Below are 26,955 nucleotides of genomic sequence, written 5' to 3' on the forward strand. Positions count from 1 at the left end.
TGTTCACTTTTGTTTCTCCAGCCCCTATGCTAGAGACATAGAAGACACTTAAGTATTTATTGAATACAAATATAGTGTGCTGCTGCTGCTAAGTCACTTCAGTCGTGTCCAACTCTGTGCGACCCCATAGACGGAAGCCCATCAGGCTCCCCCATCCCTGGGATTCTCCAGGCAAGAACACTGGAGTGGGTTGCCATTTCCTTCTCCAATGCATGAAAGTGAAAAGTGAAAGTGAAGGTGCTCAGTCATGTCCGACTCTTAGCGACCCCATGGACTGGAGCCTACCAGGCTCCTCCGTCCACGGGATTTTCCAGGCAAGAGTACTGGAGTGGGGTGCCATTGCCTTCTCTGACAAATATAGCATAGGCACAGTTTAATATGCCTTTTAACCAAGAAAGGAAAGAATGTATAAACAAATGAAAAGTAACTTTGATCAATGGCAAGGCAACTGAGACTATTTCAGATAAATTATACCTGAGAATAGAATTGTAAGTATAACTGACCCAAGTTCTCTCTACATTTCTCCTAAAGCATTGAATTGCTACATGATCAGTTTTCCTTTGATAGAAATAGATAGTAGTCTATCAGCACACGAATGTTTATGTTTCAATTTTATTCTTGTTTCCAACTCTCATTTTCCACTTTATACATTTAAAGAATTATATACATTTATTTCTACAATATTTGAGGACAAATTGAATGGATTCAGAGCTAAACAATGCTGGTCAATCTAACCAACTAGGATTCTATATAGTAGTTATAAGTATAATTATTATCTTTCTTAGTAAGATATCTGTTTTACTGTCTTTTGTAATCATAACAGAGAAGATTTTTACCTGTTTGTTTTCAATAGTTCTGTTATCTCTTTCTATAAGTAAACTTTGAAAAAACCCTTCAGTGATTGCTTGCCAACAGAAGCAGCTAGATCTGCAATAATTCACCAACCTGGTTTAACCAAATTTGTCTGCCTTTGTTTGAGGGATTAAATCTGTTGATTATCTGAAATCTCAAGGGCAGAAAAGTTGAGCTTGTCTCTTACACTGGGTCCTATTTCCCACTCAAACTCACAACATCTTTACTTCTGCCTATGTTGATGGGAACCTATAAAGGGAAATACCCCCATTCCTGAGCAACTTTGCTGTTTTTCCACTGATGAGCTGTTCATATGACAGAGTTCTGAGTTTCTTGTCTACTTATCACTTACTTTGGCCTGTTCCTGTTAGTGATTTGAATTGAACAGCTGTATGTGTAGCAAATATAAAAAGTTATTTATCCTTAAAACACTCACATGTGACATTCACAATGTGAACTGTGAACCTCATGGAGTATGTTGAAAACAAATAACAGGTCAGTAGTGAACAGTCTGTTGGGGCTACAATCAGCCAGGTGCTCACTATTTAGCTCATTAGGAGTGGAAGGTGGAGAATGAATAAATAGGGGAGCAAGTATCATTGACTTCAATACAAATCTTCCTTCTGCGATCACAAACCAGAGAAAACCAATGTGAACTTGGGAGTTTCTCTTTTTAGCTTTTTAGCTGCTTTTTTTTTTGGTGGGATTCACCAATATTCAGCTTTCAGAGTTTCTATGGGTGTTGTAGATTCCCAAAGCTATGTGCACCCAGTCAAGAACAGCAGTCTAAACTGTAGCCATTCATTTTTGTCCTGTTTCAAAGTATTCATTCATTTGTCCAACAGCTTATTATTGAGTGTCTACCATGTGCTGGGCCCTGTATGAGATACTGGATACAGTCAAGTAACCTTATGGACATAATCTCTATCCTTGCAGAGTTTTAAAATATAATAGAGGAGGTGGACAGTAAACAAAAAATTAATGGTGAGAGATACTAATAAGCGCTGTGAAGAAAATGAATAAGTTCTCTAAGGAACTTACACATTTAAAGCCAAAACCAAATACAAACAGGTTGAAAATACTCTAGTATCAACATCAGTAGGGTAACATAAAGTGATCTTTAGACTTTTTCAACTTTGGGCTCAACAGAGTAACCCGGGTAAGAAGGAATAGGCTTGTCACTAACATAAGCATTGTGTGCAAAATGTTTACTAGGGAATGTGGGGATACAGGAACACAGTTTAGAAATTTCTGAAGAAAGTTTATTTTATAAATTAAGCATTACTTATTCATCATTGAGAAAAGAAAGCTTAGCGCTTGTCTTGGACTATATATGTGTACATCAAAAAACTGAAAAGTGAAACATTCAATCAGCCAATTGTATCAACAACTTGAAAATAGTGATTCAGCAGATTTGTTTTTTCAAGGAATTTATAATTTAGCTTGATACTGAAAATGGCTTTCAAGTATGTGCAACTTAGACAAAAGATGAAAGCCTTATAACTTTTTTATAACTCCACTGAAGATAAGTGTGGGAGATTCAATTAATACATAAAAAGAAGGCTGAGACAATGATTGGACACTGAGGTTAATCCTTTGGGATTTTTATTTCCTTGCCTAATTTACAATTAGGACTGAGCTGGGCAAAAGAAGTATTTGTATAACTGGAACAGTATATCAGAGTTAAAAGAGAAGATGATGAAATGCTATATTACCATTCCATGTGAGACTGTGAAAGGTAGATCTCAATGGCAACCTAAATTACTAAAGTTCTCCTCTTAGAGAGGGGAACACACACACACACACCCTCAAATTATAACAAAGTATTTATTTTAATAACAGCATTTTTGCATGACTGGCAAAAAAAAAAAAAGAAAATGAAAATAGCTTTGCAACATGAATACTTGGTCTGTTCTGTTTTGAACTAATGAAACAGTATAGACTGTTTCTGCTGCTTAACTTCACTGGGAAACAGCAATCCTTCCCTTCATTTTATGGTCAGTAAGGTAAGTAGGTTTTCTTAGAGTGGTGATCTAGTTGTGATCTGCTTTGCAAGTGATGAGAAGTACTTTGTGGGTCTTTTGACTGGTGGCTTTAAATGACGACTGGATATCAAGCAAATGATGAAGTTGTTAGTGGAAGATTAGTGAGAATGATTGGAGGTACAAATGGATAACAAAGGCAGTATCATTATCTTGGAAAACATTCCCTTGTTTCCTGGGAAGCAAGGCTCCAATCAGTTCTAATAGACAGTAGTGCTTAACTTCTCTGTGGGAAACAGACTCTGAGAATCTGATAAAAAGCACTGCCTGCTCTCCCCCCAAAAAACACACACATGCATGTCCACTCAAAATTGTTATACAATTTTAAGGGATTCACAGACTTTCATGGATATACTAGGGGGGCCTGAGTAGGATAATGTCCCCTATGTTGAACATTCAAGAACACTAACTTTCAAGTGCTAAATCTATATATTACACACAAACAAAATGCTAGGAGAGAACTTTCAATTACAGGCAGGAGTACAGCAGATGGTGTATGATGGGGCAGAAGTGTTGCAGTGATAACTGACAATTCAGCGAGGAGTACACAATGATGGAAGACAGACAAGGTGAGTAAACAAAGAGGAACAAAGGAACTGGCAGGTGAAAAATTGCAAGAACACCAAAATTTGACTCAATTATTTTATAATCTTAAGAACCAACTCTAAAATTACTTACATATTTGAAATCCAACTACTTTCAAAATTTGAAATTCAAATGCTTACATATCTGAAATCGCTCAGTCTTGTCCAACTCTTAGCGACCCCATGGACTGTAGTCCATGGATTATACAGTCCATGGAATTCTCCAGGCCAGAATACTGGAAGGGGTAGCCCTTCCTTTCTCCAGGGGATCTTCCCAACCCAGGGATCAAACCCAGGTATCCTGCATTGCAGGCAGATTCTTTACCAGCTGAGCCACAAGGGAAGCCAAGGATACTGGAGTGGGTGGTCTATCCCTTCTCCAGTGGATCTTCCCAATCCAGAAATCCAACCAGGATCTCCCGCATTGCAGGTGGATTCTATACCAACTGAGCTATCAGGGAAGCCCAGAAATCCAACTAAATGAAATCAATTACTTAGCTTTGCAGCTAACTAGTTCCATTGGTGATTTGGGCCTCGGCCATCTAATTTTACCTCTGCTAAGTCGCTTCAGTCGTGTCCGACTCTGTGCAGGCTCCCCTGTCCCTGGGATTCTCCAGGCAAGAACACTGGAGTGGGTTGCCATTTCCTTCTCCAATGCATGAAAGTGAAAAGTGAAGGTGAAGTCGCTCAGTCGTGTCCAACTCTTCACGACCCCATGGACTGCAGCCTACCAGGCTCCTCTGTCCATGGGATTTTCCAGGCAAGAGTACTGGAGTGGGGTGCCATCGCCTTCTCCAAGCTGAAGTTTGCTGTACTTTGTGATGTATGATACAGTGGTATCCCTCTAGCATCCAATGCTGCTTAAACATCATATGCATTGATAATTTGATTATTGCAAGTGGGCAATAGTAGTAATAGCCCATTTGAGATGCTGATCATATCTAGTAACCACTGTAGCTCAGATTAGCTCACTGGGCTGCAGCGACTCACCCTACCAAAGTGCTGTAAACTAATGATAGTGCAAAGCACACTTACTCATTGATTTTACATCCCTTACTGTACTTGTCCAAGCAGGGTAATGGTGTCTGTATGAGAATTACTTGGCTAGTGCTATCACTTCTGTGCTATCACTTTTAAATGATACTAGCCAGATATGTCTTCACATAAAGAAAATTTCAAAGAAATATAGAACCTTGAGATCAGAGGAGGAGCAAGCTAGTGCCATCAGTAATTCAACTCACTGGAAATTTTTTTCCAATTTTTATCTTTCAGAAGCAGTTAATTAAAAAAATTTTTTTTGAAATAGCAATTATTATTGTAATTTTTAAGTCTTTTTAAATTGCATAAAATGTATAGTAATTTTAGATTCAAAATGATGGCTAAAACTTTTGTCCCTGGTCCAAAATTAAATCTTGATAGTAATAGAAACTACAACAGTGAAGATAACATGCTCAGTGAAATTCCGAAGTAATTAATATACATTTATCTTTCCTTATGCTGAACTTAGTAATGGATTTACACTGTAGGAAGACTATAGCCAGCTAATGGTTCTATCACAAACATCATCATTTCCACCAGGCAAGCATTTAAGATGTTTGAGAAAGAGGTTTGAACAATGATTTACTTAGCCAATTGTGGAAAACACTCCACATTTAGGAATTAATAACTTTCAGTTTGGTTTTAGGAAGGAACAGGAGGGAACTACTATGTTCTGAATGTTTATATCCTCCCAAAATTCAGATATTAAAGTGAAGTGAAGTGAAGTGGCTCAGTCATGTCTGACTCTTAGCGACCCCATGGACTGTAGCCTACCAGGCTCCTCTGTCCATGGGATTTTTCAGGCAATAGTACTGGAGTGGATTGCCATTTCCTCCTCCAGGGGATCTTCCCGACCCAGGGATCAAACCTGGGTCTCCTGCATTGTAGACAGACGCTTTACTGTCTGAGCCACCAGGGAAGTACCTATCAGATGTTAAAACCTAAGCCTAAAGGTGATGGTATTAGGAGGTGGGGCCTTCAGGAGGTGATTAGGTCATGAGAGCAGGGCCCTCCAAGTTGGGTTAGTGGCTATATGAAAGCAGCCTTGGGAAAGTTCCCTTGCCCTTTCTGCCATGTGAGGTTTATAGCAGGCTCTCAGTAGACACTGAGTCTGCCAGCTCCATGATCTTGGACTTCACAGCCTTCAGTCCTGTGAGAAATGAGTGTTTGTTGATTCTAGGCCTACCAGTTTACAGTATTTCTGGGACAGCAGCCCTGATCAATTTAGACAGGAGCCGATTACTGAGTGCCTACTAAAATTTAGGAGCTTTACAAATCGATTCAGTTCAAGTTTCAGAACATATCCATGAGACAGAGTATCTTACCTATTTTATATATGAGAAAATTATTGTCCAGAAAAGTTCAGTAATTCGTTCGTGGTCATATGCTAAGTGGTAGGCAGAGTCAACCAATCTGTCAGTTTGCAAAGTCTGAGCACTTCCTGCCACATGACACTGAGTTTTATAGCACAAAGTCTTTTGAAACTTTGTTTTTCTACCTTTGTAAGGCTCCTTAATAGTAATAGATTTTCCAACTTAGATTAAACTGAAAATCACAAATATCGAAATTTAACTGAATTTCATTTTTTACATAGAGTTTTTCTGGGAAAATAAATTTGGGATGCTATTTTTTATAAACTGCTTTGCAGCTTTTGTGCTTGAATTTGATACCTTTGAAAATGCATAACTGTCCATTTCCAAAGTGAGAAAATGTTCCCAAACTGCCCCCTCTTAAAGATTCTATATCCCACTTCAAAAGAAATACCAACATGACTCAAAGCCTTTGACATGTCAGAAGAGTAAAAGATGCTATCACAGTGAGGAGCTGTATTTAAACACACATCACACATCAACAATGGGGTGTGAGAGGGTCTGATATGTTCGTATTGGTGAAGAACTGTTTTGACCATCATCAGCTATCTGAACACTGGGTGTTTCTGGCCCTTGACAGTGTCCCATGCTGTATATGTTTTTACAGGTGAAATAGGAATCATGTTCCTGCCACCTGTGAGCTCAGAGATACCTAAGAACTCTCAAGAAGTGAGCAAATTAGAAACATGGCACTACTGATGACCTGTTTTGTGATTGTTTTTGCTGCTTCTCAGCCTTGCCAGACCCCTGACGACTTAGTGGCTGCCGCTTCTCCAGGACACATCATGATTGGAGGTTTGTTTGCCATTCATGAAAAAATTCTGTCCTCAGAAGAATACCCAGAAAGCCAGAAATCCAGAAGTGTGCCAGGTGTGTAAAGCCTCCGAGAACACATTTGGATTTCAAACTTATACTGTGAGACTAGGGCATGTAAATGTTTACTTGTATTAACATCTAAATCATTTTAATAAAATTTAAACTCATACACTTTTAAGTTGCATATAATTACACCTTGCTATTCTTCCTTAAAAGAAAACCATATTAGTACTATATGTATAATCAGCCTCCAAGTACAGAGGCTATGAATGCTTCCCATTAATGTATTTATTTGGATTTTGCCTAAAAAGAATGACCCCAGAAGTTACACGAGAAAACCAATGAGAAGGCACAGTAGTAGCCTGTCCCCCTACATGCATACATAGCACATTTATATTTCTATCACCCACAAATGCAGGTTGTTCCAAACATGAATTTAATTCTTCAAAATAGACTGCACTTAAAATTTTTCTCTACACTAATGTTTTTGTCAACACTGTACTTATTTCATTCTTGAAATAATCTAATTCTTTCATAATAAATTAAGATCCCACTTCAACTCAGAGTGTTCATTTGTGAACACTTTACATTGTGAAAGCTGGACTATAGAACAGACATTTGTCATGGTGTATTATAGAAAAGTTAAGCTGAATGGAGGATATTGCAGATAGCTTTCTTTAAGGAGAGCAGACTATTTGAATTCTAATTTAAGTTTGGGGACAGTGATTTTGTAGATTTAAACTCTTTGAGTTCCAGCTTCTGGTTTTTCTCTTCTGTAAAACAAGGGCCTGGATAACTTTTAAAGGCAGGCAGCATCAGCTTCTGCTGCTCTGGCAATGTGATTCCAGTGCTTCCTGCTAACTCTCAAATCTTGATTTTTTTATCTTGATATTTTTGGATGCAAATTTAATCTCATCTTTTCAACTCCTTTTTAAAAAAAAAAAAAAAAAGCTTTTTATTTTGTATTGGGGTGTAGCCCATTAACAATGTTGTGGTAGTTTCAGGTGAACAGCAAAGGGACTCAGCCATGCATACATATGTATCCATTCTCCCCCAAACTCCTGTCCCATCCAGGCTGCCACATAACACTGAACAGAGTTCCATGTGCTGTACAGTGGGTCCTTGTTGTTCATCCATTTTAAATATACCAGTGTGTACGCGTCCATCCCAAACTCCCTAACCATCCCTTCCTCCATCCTTCCCCAGCAATTATCCGTTTTTTTAAAATCAAAAGTATTTAGCATGTCCTATATGAATGCTTTCAGGTAAAATGTGTTCCCATGTCACTCTAATATTCCTTCCTATCATTCTCTCCAGAAACTAGACATTTTGAGCTACTGTCATCTTAATCATTGATTATCAGTAATACCAGTGAACACTGCAAAAACCATTAATGAGGATTTTTCAGAGCACTAAGCTGGCACCCAAAGAATGACTATAGATTTAAGGCCACAATCATAGGCCAACTAATAAGGATGGAAAATGTTTAAAAAAGAAGTCATCTTGTCTAAAAAAATTTATTCCCCAAAAAGGTCACTGAACATCCTTTGGTCTTATTGTCACTCCTTGAGAGAAAACGGTATTCACTCAACACTGAACAACTCTTATTAAATGCCTACATTACCTCGGCCCTATTCTAGGCATGGGTGATACTGAGGTGAACAAAAGAGATTCAGACTCCCATGGAGCTAACGTGTAGGGGACTCTGAAAATAGTATGCATTTTATTTGCCAGACAACTCATTACTTTAACCTCTCTCTCTCTTTTGTATCTTTCTTTAAGTTAAAAACTTAAAGCTCATTGCCAAACTTCACATTTAGATAGCTGCAGTGACAAACAGCATTATCCAAATATTATTCAATTTATGTTAACTAATGAATTAAAAGAAACCTGAAAATATCAAAACCCTGAAAAACATCCCCTTTTATTCATTCAAAAAATGTCTTGAATTCTTACTATATATTAGGCACTGTTTATAACCTTTTGATATAGTGGTGGGTGAAGTAAACGTAACAGTATGTCAGTAATCAAACAATTCAGTGCTCTGGAATAATTACAAGTCCCAAAGTCAACTGGAAAAACCCACTAAATGAGGAAATACCCATGCCTCGGAACTAAAATATTGCACGTTATCTAGGAGAAAGCTACTGGGCTTTTACCCAGAGCCTGTTTTGTAAGTAATTCTTAAGACTCTTATTCATCTGTTTTCCAACCACAATAGCTTAGCATCACAAAATTAAAAAATGGGAAGTGAGTCTATAAGAGCAGATTCTTGAACAGCAATAAAATGCTGACATCTAACTACAAAAAGGAACAGATATCAGATATCAGATACATTTTCACACTGTAGAATACTAAATTGAGTATTCAAAATCATCCTGAATAATCAAGAAAAGATTAAATCCTGTTATACAGACTCCATTAAAGAAACTATGGGTTCCTATATACATTAAAAACATTTTTTTTTGGCTGTGCCATGCAGCATTGGAAACACTGGACTGCCAGGGTAATCCCACTATATACTCTTGAGAAAGGTGTCCATCAAAACCTGTTTTTAAATAAATAAAGTTTAGATCCTCCGAAAGGTAAACTTCAGTGATTCAGGAATTGTCCGTCATAAGGCAGAAATTAGGATAAAATTGGATATTACCATGTCTGAGGAAGAGCTATGTTCTAATTTCAAAAACACTTGTTTCTCAACAGCTTTGAAATACCAACTTTTCTTCAAACTCTTGCCATGATACACAGCATTGAGATGATCAATAATTCAACACTATTGTCTGGAGTCAAACTAGGGTATGAAATCTATGACACGTGTACAGACATCACAGTGGCAATGGCAGCTGCTCTGAGGTGTGTTTCTAAGTTCAACAGCTCCAGAGAAATTGTGGAGTTTAAGTGCGACTATTCCAACTACGTGCCAAGGGTTAAGGCTGTCATAGGTGCTGGCTACTCAGAAATATCCATGGCTGTCTCCCGGACGTTGAGTTTACAGCTCATGCCACAGGTGGTTTTGTTCTACTACCATTGGGTGGGTGTGATCATATTCTTCATCCTAAATGGATCAGGGTAATCTAGGAAACTAGTTGAGGAGATACCTCTGCTTTAACTTTTCTTTCTCTTCAGAAAAAAATAAAGGATGTGCCCTAATATGGATAGTATAGTGATCAAAGCACTAAGGAGTAGTCACCCCCCAATCTGTCAGGTCTAGTTTCTGACAGCTTTTAGCATGATTTACATAAGACAGATGCCTCTAAGCAACTCAACTGTCTTGTTTCTAAAGTTACATCAGTTAGATGCCATGAAGAAAACTGAAAAGGAGGTGAGAGGTAGATAGGCCCAGAAGTCAAGGAATACTCTCAAGGAAATGACGATTAGCCTGAAACTTGAATGAGAAGAGACAGCCAAGAGAAGATTGGGCGGTGGCGGGGGGAGGGGAGTGGAAAGCATCTAGGCTGAGAAAACAGTAAGTGCGAAGATAAAATGTCCAAACAAAAGCAAAAGATCAACAGGGCTAGATCAGTCTGAGCAGAAAGGTACAGAGTAAGAGATGCATTCCCAGAGATGTGTAGGGGCCGGGCATGTAGCATCCTGTAAGCTATGGTGTGCTTGGTATTTCATTTTGAGTATTACGGAAGGGCTTTGAGCACAGACTGGAATTACTGAGCTTCCTATGATGTAAGCCCTTACCAGGAAGTAAGCAAATGGTCTCTGAAAGACCAAAGCACGTGTTTGAGAGCCCTGCACTAAGTTCCTGTGCATTACTCAAACAAGTACCCCCAACTTCAATTTTGAACTAACTAACCTTCATATGGAGAAGGCAATGGCACCCCACTCCGGTACTCTTGCCTGGAGAATCCCATGGATGGAGGATCCTGGTGGGCTGTAGTCCATGGGGTCGCTGAGAGTCGGACACGACTGAGCGACTTCACTTTTCCTTTTCAGTTTCATGCATTGGAGAAGGAAATGGCAACCCACTCCACTGTTCTTGCCTGGAGAATCCCAGGGACGGGGGAGCCTAGTGGGCTGCCGTCTATGGGGTTGCACAGAGTCGGACACGACTGAAGCGACTTAGCAACCTTCATATGACATCACTTTATACCTCAGTAGATCACTGCTTTCTAAGCTCAAGGAAGATCAGAAGCCAAAAGTTAGACAATGCTTATGGTCAGATTATCAAGAAGTGACCATCTGATAGAAGTGAACAGATAAAAACATATATGAATAATATAATAAATATGCATAAGAATTCAAATTATATAACTTTCTGGAGCCAGACTAAATAAGTGTGTATATCCCTTAAGACTCTGGAGAATCCCAGGGACGGGGGAGCCTGGTGGGCTGCCATCTATGGGGTTGCACAGAGTCGGACACGACTGAAGCGACTTAGCAACCTTCATATGACATCACTTTATACCTCAGTAGATCACTGCTTTCTAAGCTCAAGGAAGATTAGAAGCCATTATATATATATAATATATATATAATGGAACTCTGAGAGTTCCATTATATTGTAACCTAGTACAGTCGATAATGAAAAGTTTAGATTAAAAAAATAAAAAAGAACAATTCCCCCAAATATCTCAGAGATAAGGCTTTGGCCCAACATTTCTAGACTATGTATAAAACTAGTTAGGTGACAAGTAAGAAAAGCAGAATATTTTTAACAATGCATGTTTAATGTAAAAATGTAATTTCCATGATAGCACAATAGTAGAGAGGACTCTCCATGGTAACACAGATTTCACAGAAGCCCAGGTAGCAGAGTGAAGCTGAGCATAGCAATGTCTCCTGAGGCAATTAAGGTTTAGTGAATGAATGTCCACTGTGTGCCAATACCCATTTAAATGATTTACATTTTCTCCTTCAGTCTTCACAAGAATCCTGTCATTTCACAGTGAAAGAAATGTTAACTAACTTTGTCAAATTTATTGCAGTCAGGATTCTAACAGTTTGTTTGACTTTAAAGTGAATTGTCTTTCCCTGCATACCAGTAGCTGCTATAAATAGTAAAAAGAAAAGAAAAAAATTCACTGAGCAAGTGGCATGGTGCAATGGCCGCTGTGGAAGGTAACCACTCTCCCTAGAATAAAATCAACAAAGCTGTAAATTAGGCAAAACTTTGCACACAGTAGGGAGATTTTCCAAAATGCTACTGCTCATTTGAGTAGATTAGGAGTCAGAAATCTATATAGCCTGTAGATCAAATGTGGCTCTCAAGGTCTTGAGTTCTCAAACTAAGAACGATTTTTACACATTTTTTTGAAAGGTTGTTACAAAAAAATACAAACATAATATATGACAGAGACAATATGTGACCAACAAAGGTTAAAATATTTTACATTCAGTCCTTTACAGAAAAAAGTTTGCTGACCCCTGGACAGATGATTCTTTGTCTTGATGATTTATCTAGAATAAAAGTCATCAAAGTTGCCATTTATACACATTTTGAACAAACAAGGAGTCCCAAAAGTCATGGTGCTTATTTGACTGGTTGCATTTTCCCATATTTATTTCTAAGGATTTAAATCATATACACTGGTAGCCCTGACCTGAGATATAAGATAGATATAAATAAATACAGGCATGTAGACAGAGTTATAATGTAGAGCCTGAACCCTTGCTTATACTACACACAGACAAAACAAGTGAGACGCAATGACTCAACAATCATCAGCTCCTAACTATCATGATTTAAGCTATTTATAAAGTAGTTCATTGAAGGGGAAGGATAGAAAGGATCAAAGAATTTAGAAAACTTTATGGAAACTCATAGTAATCAAAGAGAAGAACATCTACTATGAATAGCCACCTGCAGCTCATCAACACCATAGCTAAAATATTCTGTCCATTTCCAGGTGAGTTATGAATCTACTGCAGAAACCCTAAGTGACAAAATTCAGTTTCCTTCATTTTTACGCTCAGTGTCCAGTGACTTCTACCAAACTAAAGCAATGGCCCACCTGATTCAGAAATCTGGATGGATTAGATTGGCATCCTAACCACAGATGACGACTATGGACTCTCAACACTCTTGCAGTTCAAACAGCAGCAAATAATGTGTGCATAGCCTTCAGAGAAGCTCTCCCAGCCTTCCGCTCAGATATTACCATCGAAGTCAGGATCAATCAGACACTTGAGAGAACCACAGCAGAAGCCAAGGTTAATGTCATTGTGGTATTTCTGAGTCAATTCCATGTTTTCAATCTCTTCAGTAAAGCCATTGAAAGGAATATAAATAAGATCTGGATTGTTAGCTAGAGCTGGTCAACATCCACCTAGATTGCTACCATTCCTGATGTTAAAAGGATTGGCAAAGTTGTGGGGTTTACCTTTAGAAGAGGGAATGTGTCCTCTTTCCAGTCCTTTCTTCAAAATCTGTGTGTGTTTCCCAGTGATAACAACAAACCCTTAAATGAACATGCCATGCTCTAATCTGCTTGTGCACATGCTAAAGACAGTGATCTGAGTCAATGTGTCTCCAACTGTTCTCAGGGCACTTTGGCCACTAAGGACTCAGAAAGGAACTTCTTCCTGAGAACTGACTTCCTGTGGGATTACACTGAACTGGGACTTGTTCACAGTATTCAGCTAGCAGTGCTGGCCCTCAGTTATGCCATTCAGGATCTGTGACAAGCTTGAGACTTTCAACCATGGGAGGTAGTAGCTCACACATACAAGAAAATTCCCCTACCATCATTTCTTTCTTTCCTTTAATTTGCAATATTGCTATAAGCTGCTCTAAATTTTATTTATTTTGTAAGTAGATACTGTCAGTGTTGAATAACCTTCATTTCTATTATTAGTTCTTTGTTCTTAAGCATAACAGAGTTGTTTTACCTTCACCTTCTATTCTTTTCCACCAAAGTTGTATTCTCTTATTTTCCAAGAAGATTCTGCTGATAGTGTTATTTTCCTTTAGCTTGTGGATTTATATCTGATCTTGCAGTTTTTCAAAATTTCATACGAATTTATCTCTTTTGATGCTTTTAACAACACAAGACCAGGTATGTTTAATGATCCTTTTATTATCGCTAAATATTGTGGGTAAGGAAACTAAAGCCAAAAGTACTAGACTCCAGTCTGGGTCTTCTGATTCCATACCCTTTGCGTGATTACAGCCCAACACCTCCAGTTGGGACTCTTTCTTAGGGCAGTCTTTCTAGGACTCCCATCTTCTTCAAAAGAATGTTACTAGGTCAATCATAACAAGTCCTATGTTATCTCAGGTTTAAATGAACCATTATTTGTGTAAAAGAAGTCTTTCTCTTTCTTCTCTTCGATTAGTTTGTAGAAACTAATTAGAGTGGCCCTATTTAGTGAAGATTATCCACTGTGTCTTTAAAATGTCCATAAACAAGGCATTTAAAAGCAAACTGCTGCTTTATATGATAAATTTAACTCATCAAAAACAAATTTCTCAGCATTCAAACTTGTCTGTCTTAAGGAAGAATCATGTTCCAAAAATTTATTTCTTTTAAATTTGTTAGGGGAAAAAGGTAAAAGGGAATAAGACCCAGTGTTTTCTGATCACATAAGTGATCAGAACAGGGCTGGATCAGTCCAGGGCTGTTTCCACTTGTGTCATTTTACTTTAAACACCCCCAACCACAAGCTCCGAGGTTTGAGGTGATCAGCTTACATTTGGGTGAATCATGTGATGGTCAGAGGGTGTTTTAGGTTGCTCATATTAAAACTAGTTTTCACTTTGTAAATGCAAGGCAAAATTAAAAACAAAAACTAATGAAGAGGTATGACTAGAGATTAGGGTTTTTATTTTTAACTAAAAGTCTCTTTAAAATATACATTACTACACACACACACACATGCATCTTTATATGTCTAGTTATGTTAAGGTGGCTATTTGAAAGCATACTCTTTGTAGTGAAAAACTTTAATGATGGATTGGTTTTTTAAAAGAAACCCCTATACGTTAAGTGGACCAACATAATAAAACATACTAGATGAAATTTTAAGAGTGAGAGCTAGTAATGGAAAGAAAACAGACAATCAGAGACAGATGGGATAAACGGGAGGAGCTATAAAGAGACCCATAAGAAAAAAGAAACACAAATAGCAATAGTTACTTATCCTCTGGGAAAGTATTTAAAATCAGGAATAAGTCTCAAACATTCTGAGGAAAGCTCTTGAGAAAGTATAATCGAAGCAGCTCTTCTAAAATGTTTTATTTAAACACTGGGAGCCTGGGGTCATTCTTTATTCACCCCCTGGGACATGGTTATCCAGAAACAGACAGAAACAGCCTGGAAATGAGGAGTAGAGGAGTGTCTTGTTCCTTTGATCACCAGTGAGCCATGTCCCTGCCAGATCCAATAGGACAAATACAATAATGCAAATGATTGTCTTTTTAGGAAGAAATCTCCACATAGATATTAAATTGAAAAGATCAGCAATATTTAGGGTCACTAATCAAGGATATATTCCTCAAAATTATTTCGTCCCCTGGAAAAATTCACTAATACTTAAATAATACTTTCTGAGTGATTTTAGATTCAAATAACTTCAAAAGAGTTAGTTTTCTCCAGTGTTTGAGGATAATCCTTACTCTGGCTCCATATTTGGTGATATCTGTGAACAGTATTCAGGGAGAGTGCAATCATATTTGTTTTACTGCAACAGATTATTTTATATTCCTCAAATGTGTGTGAGGACTATTTACCTCCTTGTCACGAATAGTGATTATGGTTTCCTTGTTTATTTTCCTTTATTCTGGATCAGGTACAAGGTAGTGAGTGATGTATGTGGGACAAGAGAATGTATAAGAGTCAAACTACTATTCACACAATCATTTGCCAAATATTTATTGGATGTCTCAGTATTCCGGCCATGGTGTTGAATTTTGAAAATATCATGGGCAACGAGATAATTCTCTTGCTGAAGGAGTCATGTGTCTAGAGGAGTAAACAGTCAAAGAATTAAGGAGCTGATTACAGTGAAGAATAATGCATTACAATGTTTCATATAAATACAAGATGGCAGAGAATATTCTCCAGAGATCATGACATCCCTGGTGAATATGATAGATGAGTGAGAGCTAGGCAGGACAGAAACACTCCAGCAAAGTCACAGAGAGAGAAAGTGTGGCATCTTCAGGGATCAGAAAGTAGCACCACAGAATTGGAGTCTTCTGTGGAAATTACAAAGTAGAGGATTAGTGAAGTATCCATCATTAGGGCTTGACAATCAGAGCATCTCAAACTCTGCTGGAGTGTTAATTACCTGGTAATCTTATGACCATGTTGATGCTAATTCAGTAGTTCCAGTAAGGGGGACCTGAAAGACTGCACTTCTAACAGCCTCTCAGATGATTCTGATTATTGCTGGTACAAAGGCCACCCTTTCAATGAAAAGTCTGCAAGCTATGTTTAAAGGTTTGGACTTGAGAGAGCAAAGGGGAACCAATTAGAGCTATTTTTAGACAGAAGAGTGATGTGACCTACCATTGTAGAAATGATATTTCTACTGCAATGTGCATTGATTAGATGAACACAACACTAGGCAGAGAAAGTTTGTTAATCCAGGCATACAATAAGTATGTGACAATGAGGATGGAGCAATATACGCTTGAGAGGAGAGATGGAGAGTCTTTGGAGATAGACTGGATGTAAAGAATGACAGGGAAAAGCAAAGATGCTGCAAATGATTCTAAATTTTGGCAACTGGTGCCATTTATTGAGTTGAAAATGCAAAGAAAAGTGAAGGTCTGGTAGAGAGAAGAAATATTAAGCATTCCATTTTGGACACGTTGAATTTGAAGAACTTGGAGAAGGAAATGGCAACCCACTCCAGTGTTCTTGCCTGGAGAATCCCAGGGACAGGGGAGCCTGGTGGGCTGCTGTCTATGGGGTCACACAGAGTCGGAAACGACTGAATCGACTTATCAGCATAAGACATTCAAGTGCAATGGTCTGGAAGTTAGAGGAGACATTGGGACTAGAAGGGAAAGATTGTGAAGTGATGAGGCCAATAATAACTGATAATTTTTAAGGCTTACTAAACTAAGCCTTGGGGCTTCCCTCACAGCTCAGTTGGTAAAGAATCTGCCTGCAATGCAGGAGACCCCAGTTCAATTCCTAGGTTGGGAAGAAGGGATAGCCTACCCACTCCAGTATTCTTGGGCTTCCCTTGTGGCTCAGCTGGTAAAGAATCCGCCTGCAATGTGGGAGACCTGGGTTCGATCCCTGGGTTGGGAAGATCCCCTGGAGAAGGGAAAGGCTACCCACCCCAGTATTCTGGCCTGGAGAATTCCATGGACTATACAGTCCATGGGGTCACAAAGAGTTGGACACAACTGAGCGACTTTCACTTCACTTCACAAACTAAGCATTAACATACCTCATCTCTAATCTGTAAATATTATGGTAGATCCACAGATTCATGTTCACTACACTTCATCCTAAAGAACTAGCAAGAGGAGGTTTTACTGGTGACTGAGACTTGCAGCAGTTTAGAGATGGAGGTACCTCAATTGTAAGGATCTGGGGCCCATCAGTAGCCATAGAGTTAGCAGCAAAACTCTCCCAGTCTTAGTCATGTGCTTTTGCTACACCATGGAAAACTTTACAAAAGTAAAAGACATAGGTTGGGTACCAGATAGAGATGCAAGGGTGCTTCCTCGGCAATTCTCTGCTTGACATACATAGATATCTCTTTTCCCAAGCACAGCTCACTTACAGAGTTGCAGTGGACAGCAGAGCGGCTGAGGACACGGAAAACAACATCAACCACAGCAGCTTAATGGGAGTGGCCTCCTGACCTTGTGTTCTCAAAAATAGGTCATTACCATACTGAGGTGAATTATATAATCATGGAAATGCAAATCCTACTCTAAATATTTTTGGGTCAACTTATCATGAGGGTCAGAGTCTTGATGAAAAATAAATGAATAATGGATGGAAGAAGTCTTTAACAGCTTAATAATCGTAGCATTAGTGTTCAGAATTTAATCCAGAGCAAACATTCAAAAGAATATTTAACAAGTAATGAATGCACTGGTTTGGTTCCATCCTCTTTCCTGTAAGAACAAATGTGGAATTGTGCCATTTTATTTACATCATACAATGTTATCATTATTTACGGAACATATATGTGTCAGAAATTTACCCTGTAAAACCTAATTAAATACAGGAAAAAAGCTCATGGAAATTATAGTTCAAACAAGAGAATGGAAGAGAATTTATGAAATAAGAAACTAAGGCTTACATGTGTATATTGCTTAAGGAACGAATGGAAGAAAAATCAATACACAGGTAGAGTTGGGAACACTGAAAGCTTTTTTTTTGCCCATTTTTGTTTCCTCCATATATTTTTTTTTCTTCCAGGCAACTGCTGCAATAAGACTTTTTTGGTTAATTCCACCATGTTAGATCTGATACTCTGCTTCTTTAAAGTAATACTAATTAAAATTTGAATTAATTAAAATAACTAGAAGTCTGTGAAGACATATAATAAAATCAATACACATGCTTAAAGATTTTGCTAAAGTTATATTTGGTCATTGACCTGACTATTGTAGCTAATATATTCACTTAAAATACAACTTGATTTTCTTACACTGTATTTGCCAAAGCGGGAAATAACTGAAGGAAGGAAACATTCATAAAAGATTAAATGAGAAAAAACAGAGGAAGAATAACTCTATTCAAGTAGAATAACTTCTGCCTTGTTCCATAGATTTTGCACCCAACAAAAACCACAGAAGCATCACAGGTACAGATGTGATGGTATGTGCTTAGCCATGATTATATATCACATTAACGGTGGAGCCAGAACTCAAATGTTCTCCTCCTTCTCAGTCTAGTATTCTCTCCTGCACCACAAGTTCAATATGGCTGCCTCATATGTCAGTAAAACATTTTCTGTTCTAGCTGTACTGCGTACAAGTTCTCACTGCACAAACTGAGTAGTAAGAAGAGTAATTTTTCATTATATTTCTTTCTTCTCAGGTTAAAAAAATCATTTTCTGAACTAAATTGGAAATAGAATTTAGAGGTCTCTTTATTATATCCTGGGGCTTCCCCAGTGGTTTTGTGGTAAAGAATTCACCTGCAATGCAGGAGACATGGGTTTGATCCCTGAGTTGGGAAGATCCTCTGGAGGAGGAAATGGCAACCCACTCTGGTATTCTTGCCTGGGAAATTCCATGGACAGAGGAGCTTGGCTGGCTATAGTCCATACGGTTGCAAAAGAGTCAGACACAACTTAGCAGCTAAACAACAATTACTATACCCTCTGTTACTGAAACAGACTTAAAAACCATTAGTGATAGTTAAGATTCCCCACCTCCCACCCAATGAGTATGGACTCAGAGGGAGGTCACTAGCAGTTAGTCTGTGCTCAGTTGTGTCGGACACTTCTGTGACCCCATGGACTGTAACCTGCCTGACTCCCCCGTCCATGGGATTTCTCAGGCAAGAATGGAGCGGGTTGCCATTTCCTTCTTCAAGGGCTCTTTCTGACCCAGGGACTGAACCCATGTCTCCTGCTTTGCAGGTAGATTCTTTACCATGAAGACATCTGGGGAGCCCTAGAAGTTACATTAGGTCCACCAGTTAAACTTCTCAGGTAGGGATGCACTCAAGAACAGGGTGCGTTTGTTACTGAACCCTCTCTGGGTGTGCAGCTCTGTCGCTTCAGCCTTCATTTTGGGGCTGGTGAGCATGACAATTCCTGGCTTGGATCACCTGCTGAAACTTGGGTCAAAGACCCAGGCTGAGTGTGACTCTAGAAGGAAAGGATGAATTTTCCTGCTTCCAAATGGCACCTTGATTATGGCTTTGAGTCAGAAGAAAAAAAAAGAAAAACACAGTGAGGATAATTTAAACTAATATATCATTAGGTGCAACAGAAAGACCCCACAATGAAAGTCAAGATGTGTATCTTCAGAGAAGGTCTTACACTCCTTGGCTGGGGTCCTCCTCTGAGAAAAGAGGAAGATGATCCCTGCTAAGTGTGCTTCGCTGAGTTGTTATGGAATAAAAGGGCATCACAGATTTGAGTATTAGAAAGTAGCATATGAATGTCAGGTGACTTTATTACTTGATAGACTCAAAGCATTTTCATTTATTTGCACATCATCCCTGTCAGCTAATTATAGGTATTTAAAAGTATTAAGCTAATCTTTATTAACCCTTAATCTGTTCCTGCTGCTGCTAAGTCGCTTCAGTCGTGTCCGACTCTGTGCGACCCCATAGACCGCAGCCCACCAGGCTCCCCCATCCCTGGGATTCTCCAGGCAAGAACACTGGAGTGGGCTGCCATTTCCTTCTCCGAATCTGTTTCTGATGCTAGGCTAAAGTGTTCATATACATGTGTGTGCTCAGTCGTGTCCAACTCTTTTGCGACCCTATGGACTGTAGGCTGCCAGGCTCCTCTGTCCATGGGATTTTCCAGGCAAGAATACTGGAGTGGGTTTCCATCTCCTTCTCCAGGGGAACCACCCAATCCAGGGATCGAACCCACATCTCTTATATCTCCTGCATTGGCAGGCAGACTCCTTATGCTGCAGCCACCTAGAAATAATTACATTTAATTCTTACAATAGTCCTATTAAGTATAATAGGTTTCATTTATCTCAACTGAGGCCTAGAAAGAAGTTGTAAATGTCAAGATCACACCACTAATGAAATTTGGAACCAGGATTAGAGTGGTATCTGCTCTAGAGGACCCATTCTGAAATTATGCAAAGTGGAAAACATAAGGGTGCTCAGATTTCAGTTCTGTAAGTAAGAGAATCTATCTCCATAAACATTAACTTACTTTCTCAAATTCACAGAGCAAGACATCAGAAATTCTCAACAGTTCTCAAATTGTTGCCTAGTAGTTAAGAACTACTAGTCCTCAAGTAGTTCTCACACTCATTGATCCAGAATATCCTTTTTTCTCATTTTTAAGTGATATTCCTTGCAAGGGTAGTGTTATAATTGGGATAATGGATACACTTAAAATATTTCTATCAGTCTTATTTTTTTCATAGTTACTTGCTGTACTGAAAAATGTCACATTCATGGAGGGCTGCTGCTGCTAAGTTGCTTCAGTCGTGTCCGACTCTGTGCAACCCCATAGACAGAAGCCCACCAGGCTCCCCTGTCCCTGGGATTCTCCAGGCAAGAACACTGGAATGGGTTCCCATTTCCTTCTCCAGTGTTTCCAGTGGTCATGTATGGATGTGAGAGTTGGACTATAAAGAAAGCTGAGCACCAAAGAACTGATGCTTTTGAACTGTGGTGTTGGAGAAGACTCTTGAGGGTCCCTTGGACTGCAAGGAGATCCAACCAGTCCATCCTAAAGGAGATTAGTTCTGGGTGTTCATTGGAAGGACTGATGTTGAAGCTGAAACTCCAATACTTTGGCCACCTGATGCGAAGAGCTGACTCATTTGAAAAGACTCTGATGCTGGGAAAGATTGAGGGCAGGAGGAAAAGGGGACGACAGAGGAAGAAATCTTTGGATGGCATCATTGACTCGATGGACATAGGTTTGGGTGGACTCCGGGAGTTGGTGATGGACAAGGAGGCCTGACATGCTGTGGTTCATGGGGTCACAAAGAGTCGGACACGGCTGAGCAACTAAATTGAACTGAACTGAATGCATGAAAGTGAAAAGTGAAAGCGAAGTCACTCAGTTGTGTCTGACTCTTAGCAACCCCATGGACTGCAGCCTACCAGACTCCTCTGTCCATGGGATTTTCCAGGCAAGAGTACTGGAGTGGGTTGCCATTGCCTTCTCCGATTCATGGATGGAGGGAGTTCATTTCATTTTTATGCCCATGGAGCTATGAATACTGGATACAATATTGTGCTCTGGAGGGAGATCAATGGCCACATGTCTATCACAAGATGGCACAATATGACCTGAAGAATGATGTCTTCATTGTCACAAATCAAGAAACAAAAAATGAGCACAGGAATCTTAAGGTAATTTTGTATTGGCTGCTTTGTAGCATTCAAATCAATTGATACTTCAACTGCAAAAGTCCTTGTCCCCACCAGACCCCTCAGTGGCCCTACTGCCTGTTCAATGTTCCCAACTTCCCTCCTTAAATTCCATGGTCAACTTGTATATTACTGCCTTGTACACACCCTCAGTTTCCATGCCCAGCTCTCTATCCATCATTATTGGACCAAAGTATAATCCTGATTATATTAAACTTTGTCTAACCAATACAGCTGATCTTGGCAAAAACAAACAAACAAAAAACTCCACCTACTTTGCTAACTGTTCTCACTTAAAATTCATGATCTCTAACTTCCACTGGGTTCTAAATGCTGTTGGGAAATCAGACTAGTATCCCAGTGCATTCGTTTGTCTACCACCCTAGATGGTTATTTATACTTTCTTGTCTGTCCTTTTACTCCAGCACACCTTTCCCATCTTCACTTTCAGTGGACCCTGCTTTCTATTTGACTGACAAAACTGAGACAATCGCAAGGGACTGACTGCCTCCACCACATCTATGCTGCGTCGCTGCTTTCCATCTGGCACTGTGCGTGGGCTGTCCATGCTTCAAGCCAAGGTCAGCTCCTCTGAATCCCAGCGCCTTTTACTTGCTCAAAGATGTTTCTCTGGCAATTCTCCACTCTCTTCTGCACCCTCAAGTATTTTCTCTTCTATGTTTTCTAAATAGTGATACAAATAAGTTGTTCTTCCTTCCATTTTAAGAAAAAAAAATCCAAAGAACTGTATTGATCCCCGTCTTCCTCCTTTGTATACTGACCATTCCTGTTTCCCTTAACGGCAAAACTCCTTGAAAAAGTTGAATATATTCACTGGCCTCAATTTCTCTCCTCCCATAATTCTTTTAAATTCTTTTCAGTCCATCAAAATTATTTCTCTCTGGTTAATAAATACAAACATCATCTTACTTCGCTTACTGGCTAATTATTCTCCCCTCCATGAAACGCTTTCTGTATTTGCTTCCATGACACCACACTCCCTGGGTTTTCTTCTTCTGTCTCTAGCCACAACTTCTCAGTCTCCTTTGCCCTTTCCTTACCATTCCTGCTCCCTCTGAATATTGATAGACCCAGAACTCCGAACTGCTCCTTTTTAATTTTTTTTTTTATTTTGGCCACACCCTGTGGCATTTGGGATCTTAGTTCCCAGATCAAGGATCAAACCTGTGCCCTATAAACTGAAAGTGCAGAGTCTTAACCACTGGACCACCGGGGAAGTTCCCTGCTCTTCTTTTCTATCTGCACTTTTCCTTAGTGATCTCATCCATGCACTTAGACAATGTCATTATATAGAAGGCCGATGATGCCAACATTTTTATCTTGTGAATTTCAACTCAAGTAAATATACAATTGTCTATCTGACATCTCTACCTGGGTGCCTAATAGTTTTTCATCTTAGCTGATTATCTCCAAGACCGACCTCCAAAACCTACCTTCATCCCAATAAATGGTAACTCATTTCTCCTAGCTGCTTATGAAAAAATCCTAGTGGGATCCTTGTCACTTCTCTTTCTGTCACACTTCATAGCCATTCTAGGTTACACTTTCAAAATACACAGTCTACACTTTTGTCCTCTACTCCATTGCTACCACCACCCTGATCCAAGCTCCAGTCACCCCTCACCCAGATTCATTTTCTTATTTCTATCTTTTATGTGGGGAGAGAGAAAAAACTGTACAGCTGGGAAGAAAGGTTTCACTTTTATCCCCATAATGATGTTCAGCTTTATCTCATAGTTCAATCCTTTTGTGTCTTCTGAGCATCCTTTAGGAGTATGGATACTCTGGACTAAGTTTTCCCTGGGGAATCTACAGGGCAGATATCCTGCCTGCTGAAAACCCAGATCAGACATAGCTGTAGTGAAGACAAGAAAGCCAGCATCTGTGAATGCAGAGCTACTAACCTTGGCTACTTTTCTCTCTCACTCAGATCATTTTCATGTCCCAAAGAAAAGACTAGTTAGCTAAGGGCTTAATTTTCCAGGCTAGGAATAGCTGTTAAGACACTCTAGAGAAAGTCTCACTTACTTGTTCAGCTTTGGCTTCCCAAGGTAAGAGTGAGACAAAAAAAAAATTTATCTCACAAGATGTGCCATGAGAAAGGGATTAGGAATGGAAAAAAAAAATAGCTGAAATGCAAAGAGTTACTAGCTATATTGAAAAGAGATGGTTCCATAAAAGTAGAGTAGTATGTGTGACTCACCTCATGACATGCAGAATTCAAACTGAAATTCTCAAGATGAATTAAATATTAAATTTTATTTATGTATCAAGGGTTATCTTTTTAACTAATACTTTAATGGGTTTAAATTATAATTTTCCATTATTTTGTTTTTCAAGATTAGACACGGCATGCTCCTTGGACGCCATGATTAATAACCTTCATCTAAAGTATATAAAAGTCCAATGATTCTTATACAGTTGAACTCTTCATATAGCACAGGATTGAAATTTTCCAAAACATCATTTCCTCCATTAGTTCCACCACTATACATTTTTATGTCTGCTAGTGACTTTTTAAAAGAGTTAATTTCCTTATTTGCTTACAAAATTTATTAATGTGACAAAAACTGTATTCTTCCTGAGCAGTTTCACTATCTGAAATACTTTCTCTTTAAGTTGTTGAAATTCCTCCAGATAACAAAAGAATTCTTTTATACTATGAAGAAAAAAAGACCAAAATACTATTTTGTAAATAAATCTTTAAATTAAATCAGAGATATTATAGTTAGGATAAATCTTTCTAAAAACTTATTTGGAATTTCTTTTCACTTTGCAGAAAATTCAATCTAAATTCTTCAAGGAATGCAGTCCTGGGCAAATGAAGAAAACCACAAAAAGTCAACATACTTGCTGCTATGAATGTGTGACCTGTCCTGAAAATCACTATAGTAATCAGAGGTAATTAATTACACTCCCTACAACATGCATAGTGATACACCTGAACCATTTCTCTTTAAGCTGATTTTTTAACATGGATTCTATTTGGTTTATTTTTTTCATTTCAAAAAATAAAAAGTGTTTTATGCTTCTGCAGCAGATGAATACTCAATACCTAACAGATGTAAAAGTAACTTCACTTCCAAGGGAAGCTGTTGTTCCTCTACTGGACTTCCTCTCCCAGCACCTCTTAAAATAATGCAAGTTCTCTGTGAATTTTTGTCTATGTATCCCACACAGACATGTCTGATTTGTAACTGAGGCACAATAACTATAGATAAATAAATGCTGAATTAACTAAACTGAGTATGATGAAAACCCAGAGGTGTGCATACTCTAGAGATCTCGTTATTCCTACCAAGAGGAACTAGTTCAATCAGCTTGTTCAAGATTACAGGACCCGTAAGGGATAAAGAAAGGGCTTGAAATATGTCTGGTACCAAAGTTCTTATTCTTGACAGTCCCTGAACTGCCGCCTATCATAGCAAGTTCATAAGAGGCTAGCATCTATCTTGAGTATATTAATTTTCTAAAGACTCATGGCCCAGATGAATTTTTCTCTTTTTCTTTTTTTCTCTTCCACTCTTACTGTTCCCTCACTGTCACCCTTTCTTTCTCACCTTCCTGGGTCATGTGCATGCTTTATTTTAATAAGTAACCAATGTGACAATTATCTATATCCATTTTCCAGTCAGAACTCTCACTGAGGAGTCTCATTTGTAGCACCTGGGGACAATCACCTGGTTTAAATATTTGCAATGTAACCAAATCTGCTGTGTCTTTTAGATACGGATCATTACCTTTTATACAACAACGAAACTCACTGGGCCCCTGTAGGGAGCACAATGTGCTTTGAAAAGGAAATGGAGTACCTTGACTCCTTGGCTATCTTGCTCCTGGCCCTCTCTCTGCTGGGAATTCTGTTTGTTCTGGCCATTGGCATAATATTTACAAGAAACCTGAACACACCCGTTGTGAAATCATCTGGGGAATTGATGGTCTACTACGTAATCCTCTTCTGTCATTTCCTCAACTTTGCCGGCACAGGCTTTTTCATTAGAGAACCACAAAGCTTCACGTGTAAAACCAGGCAGACACTAATCTGGCATGAGCTTTACTCTCTGCATCTCCTACATTCTGATGAAGTCCCTGAAAATTCTGCTGGCCTTCAGCTGTCCAAGCTGCAGAACTTCCTGAAGTGCTTCTATAAACCCATCCCCATCATTTTCACTTGCACGGGCATCTGATTGTCGTTTGCACCCTTTAGCTCATCTTTGCAGCCCCTGCTGTGGGACAGAATGTCTCCTTGCCCAGAGTCATTATCTTCGAATGTGAGGAGGGGTCCATTCTTGCATTTGGCTCCATGCTGGGCTATGCTGCCATCCTGGCCTTCATGTGCTTCATTTGTGCCTTCAAAGGCAGGAAATTCCCTGAGAATTACAATGAGGCCAAATTCATAACATTTGGCATGCTCATTTACTTCATAGCTTGGATCACCTTCATCCCCATCTACCACGTTTGGCAAATATATGCTGGTTGTGGAGATCATCATTATTTTAATATCTAACTACGGGATCTGATGTTGCATGTTCTTCCCCAAATGCTATGTTATACTTTCTAAGCAAGAGACTAACACAAAATCTGTCTTTCTCAAGATGATTTACAGTTACTCTCCCCACAGTGCAGGCAGCCTTGCCATGAGCCACAGCAACATCACAATAACCAACCGCACCTCTGCTGGTGGGTCTGCAGTCCAGCAAAAAAGCAGAGATCTTCAGCTACAAGGCTTTGCACACATATGCAGAGAAAATGCTATGTGCAGAACTAAAGCTTTGCCTCCAAAAAGAATCTCAAGTATATGAATGAGTCCTTAAGACATGGTGTGTTTCAGAATGAAATGTTTTCTAGGGTCTTTGCATTTAAGATGTGCATTTACTTCCTGAACAAACATACACTATGTGACTTCACTACTACTACCTGCACCAAATTTCCCCCTGTTCAACCACCTGTGTAACAAAGTAAACAGAGCCCTCAGCCTGAAACTCCTTTCATTCCTTAGCCACCCCCATCAGCCTCCATCTTTACCTCCTTCTTTTTCGGCACAGAGCCAAAGGTATCTTTTCTATTGAAATCAACCTGTAATGCATCATCCTTATTCCATTCTCTATAACCTCTTCTCAAACCTCTTTGTATGGGTTCTCCTCCTCTCTTGAGCATCTTTACCTTCTAGCCTTGTCTGCTGAACAGACAGTTGATCAATTAAGGTCAGTTAAACAAGAAGTTGAGCAGTTACCATGTTCAGATGATATGCTAAATACAAAGGTACAAAAAGGACTGA

At 39.0% G+C, this 26,955-nt stretch overlaps 2 protein-coding genes across 3 annotated transcripts in view; one reads left to right on the top strand and one right to left on the bottom strand.

Moving 5' to 3' along the window:
* RFX6 (regulatory factor X6) overlaps positions 1-26,955 on the bottom strand; it is a 123,340-nt gene that overhangs the window by 92,883 nt on the left and 3,502 nt on the right. The gene's annotated exons all lie outside the window — the stretch shown is intronic.
* Positions 4,851-26,580, top strand: GPRC6A (G protein-coupled receptor class C group 6 member A). The gene is given in 17 exon segments (XM_024997202.2): positions 4,851-4,945; positions 6,569-6,720; positions 6,723-6,756; positions 9,406-9,709; positions 12,561-12,687; positions 12,690-12,722; positions 12,725-12,864; positions 20,699-20,738; positions 21,467-21,553; positions 21,556-21,638; positions 24,457-24,578; positions 25,015-25,019; positions 25,404-25,720; positions 25,722-25,788; positions 25,791-25,859; positions 25,862-26,129; positions 26,131-26,580. Coding segments are annotated over 17 exon segments (2,292 nt in total). The 3' UTR covers positions 26,480-26,580.

This window comes from Bos taurus, chromosome 9, assembly GCF_002263795.3.
Source record: "Bos taurus isolate L1 Dominette 01449 registration number 42190680 breed Hereford chromosome 9, ARS-UCD2.0, whole genome shotgun sequence".
Lineage (NCBI taxonomy): Eukaryota > Metazoa > Chordata > Mammalia > Artiodactyla > Bovidae > Bos > Bos taurus.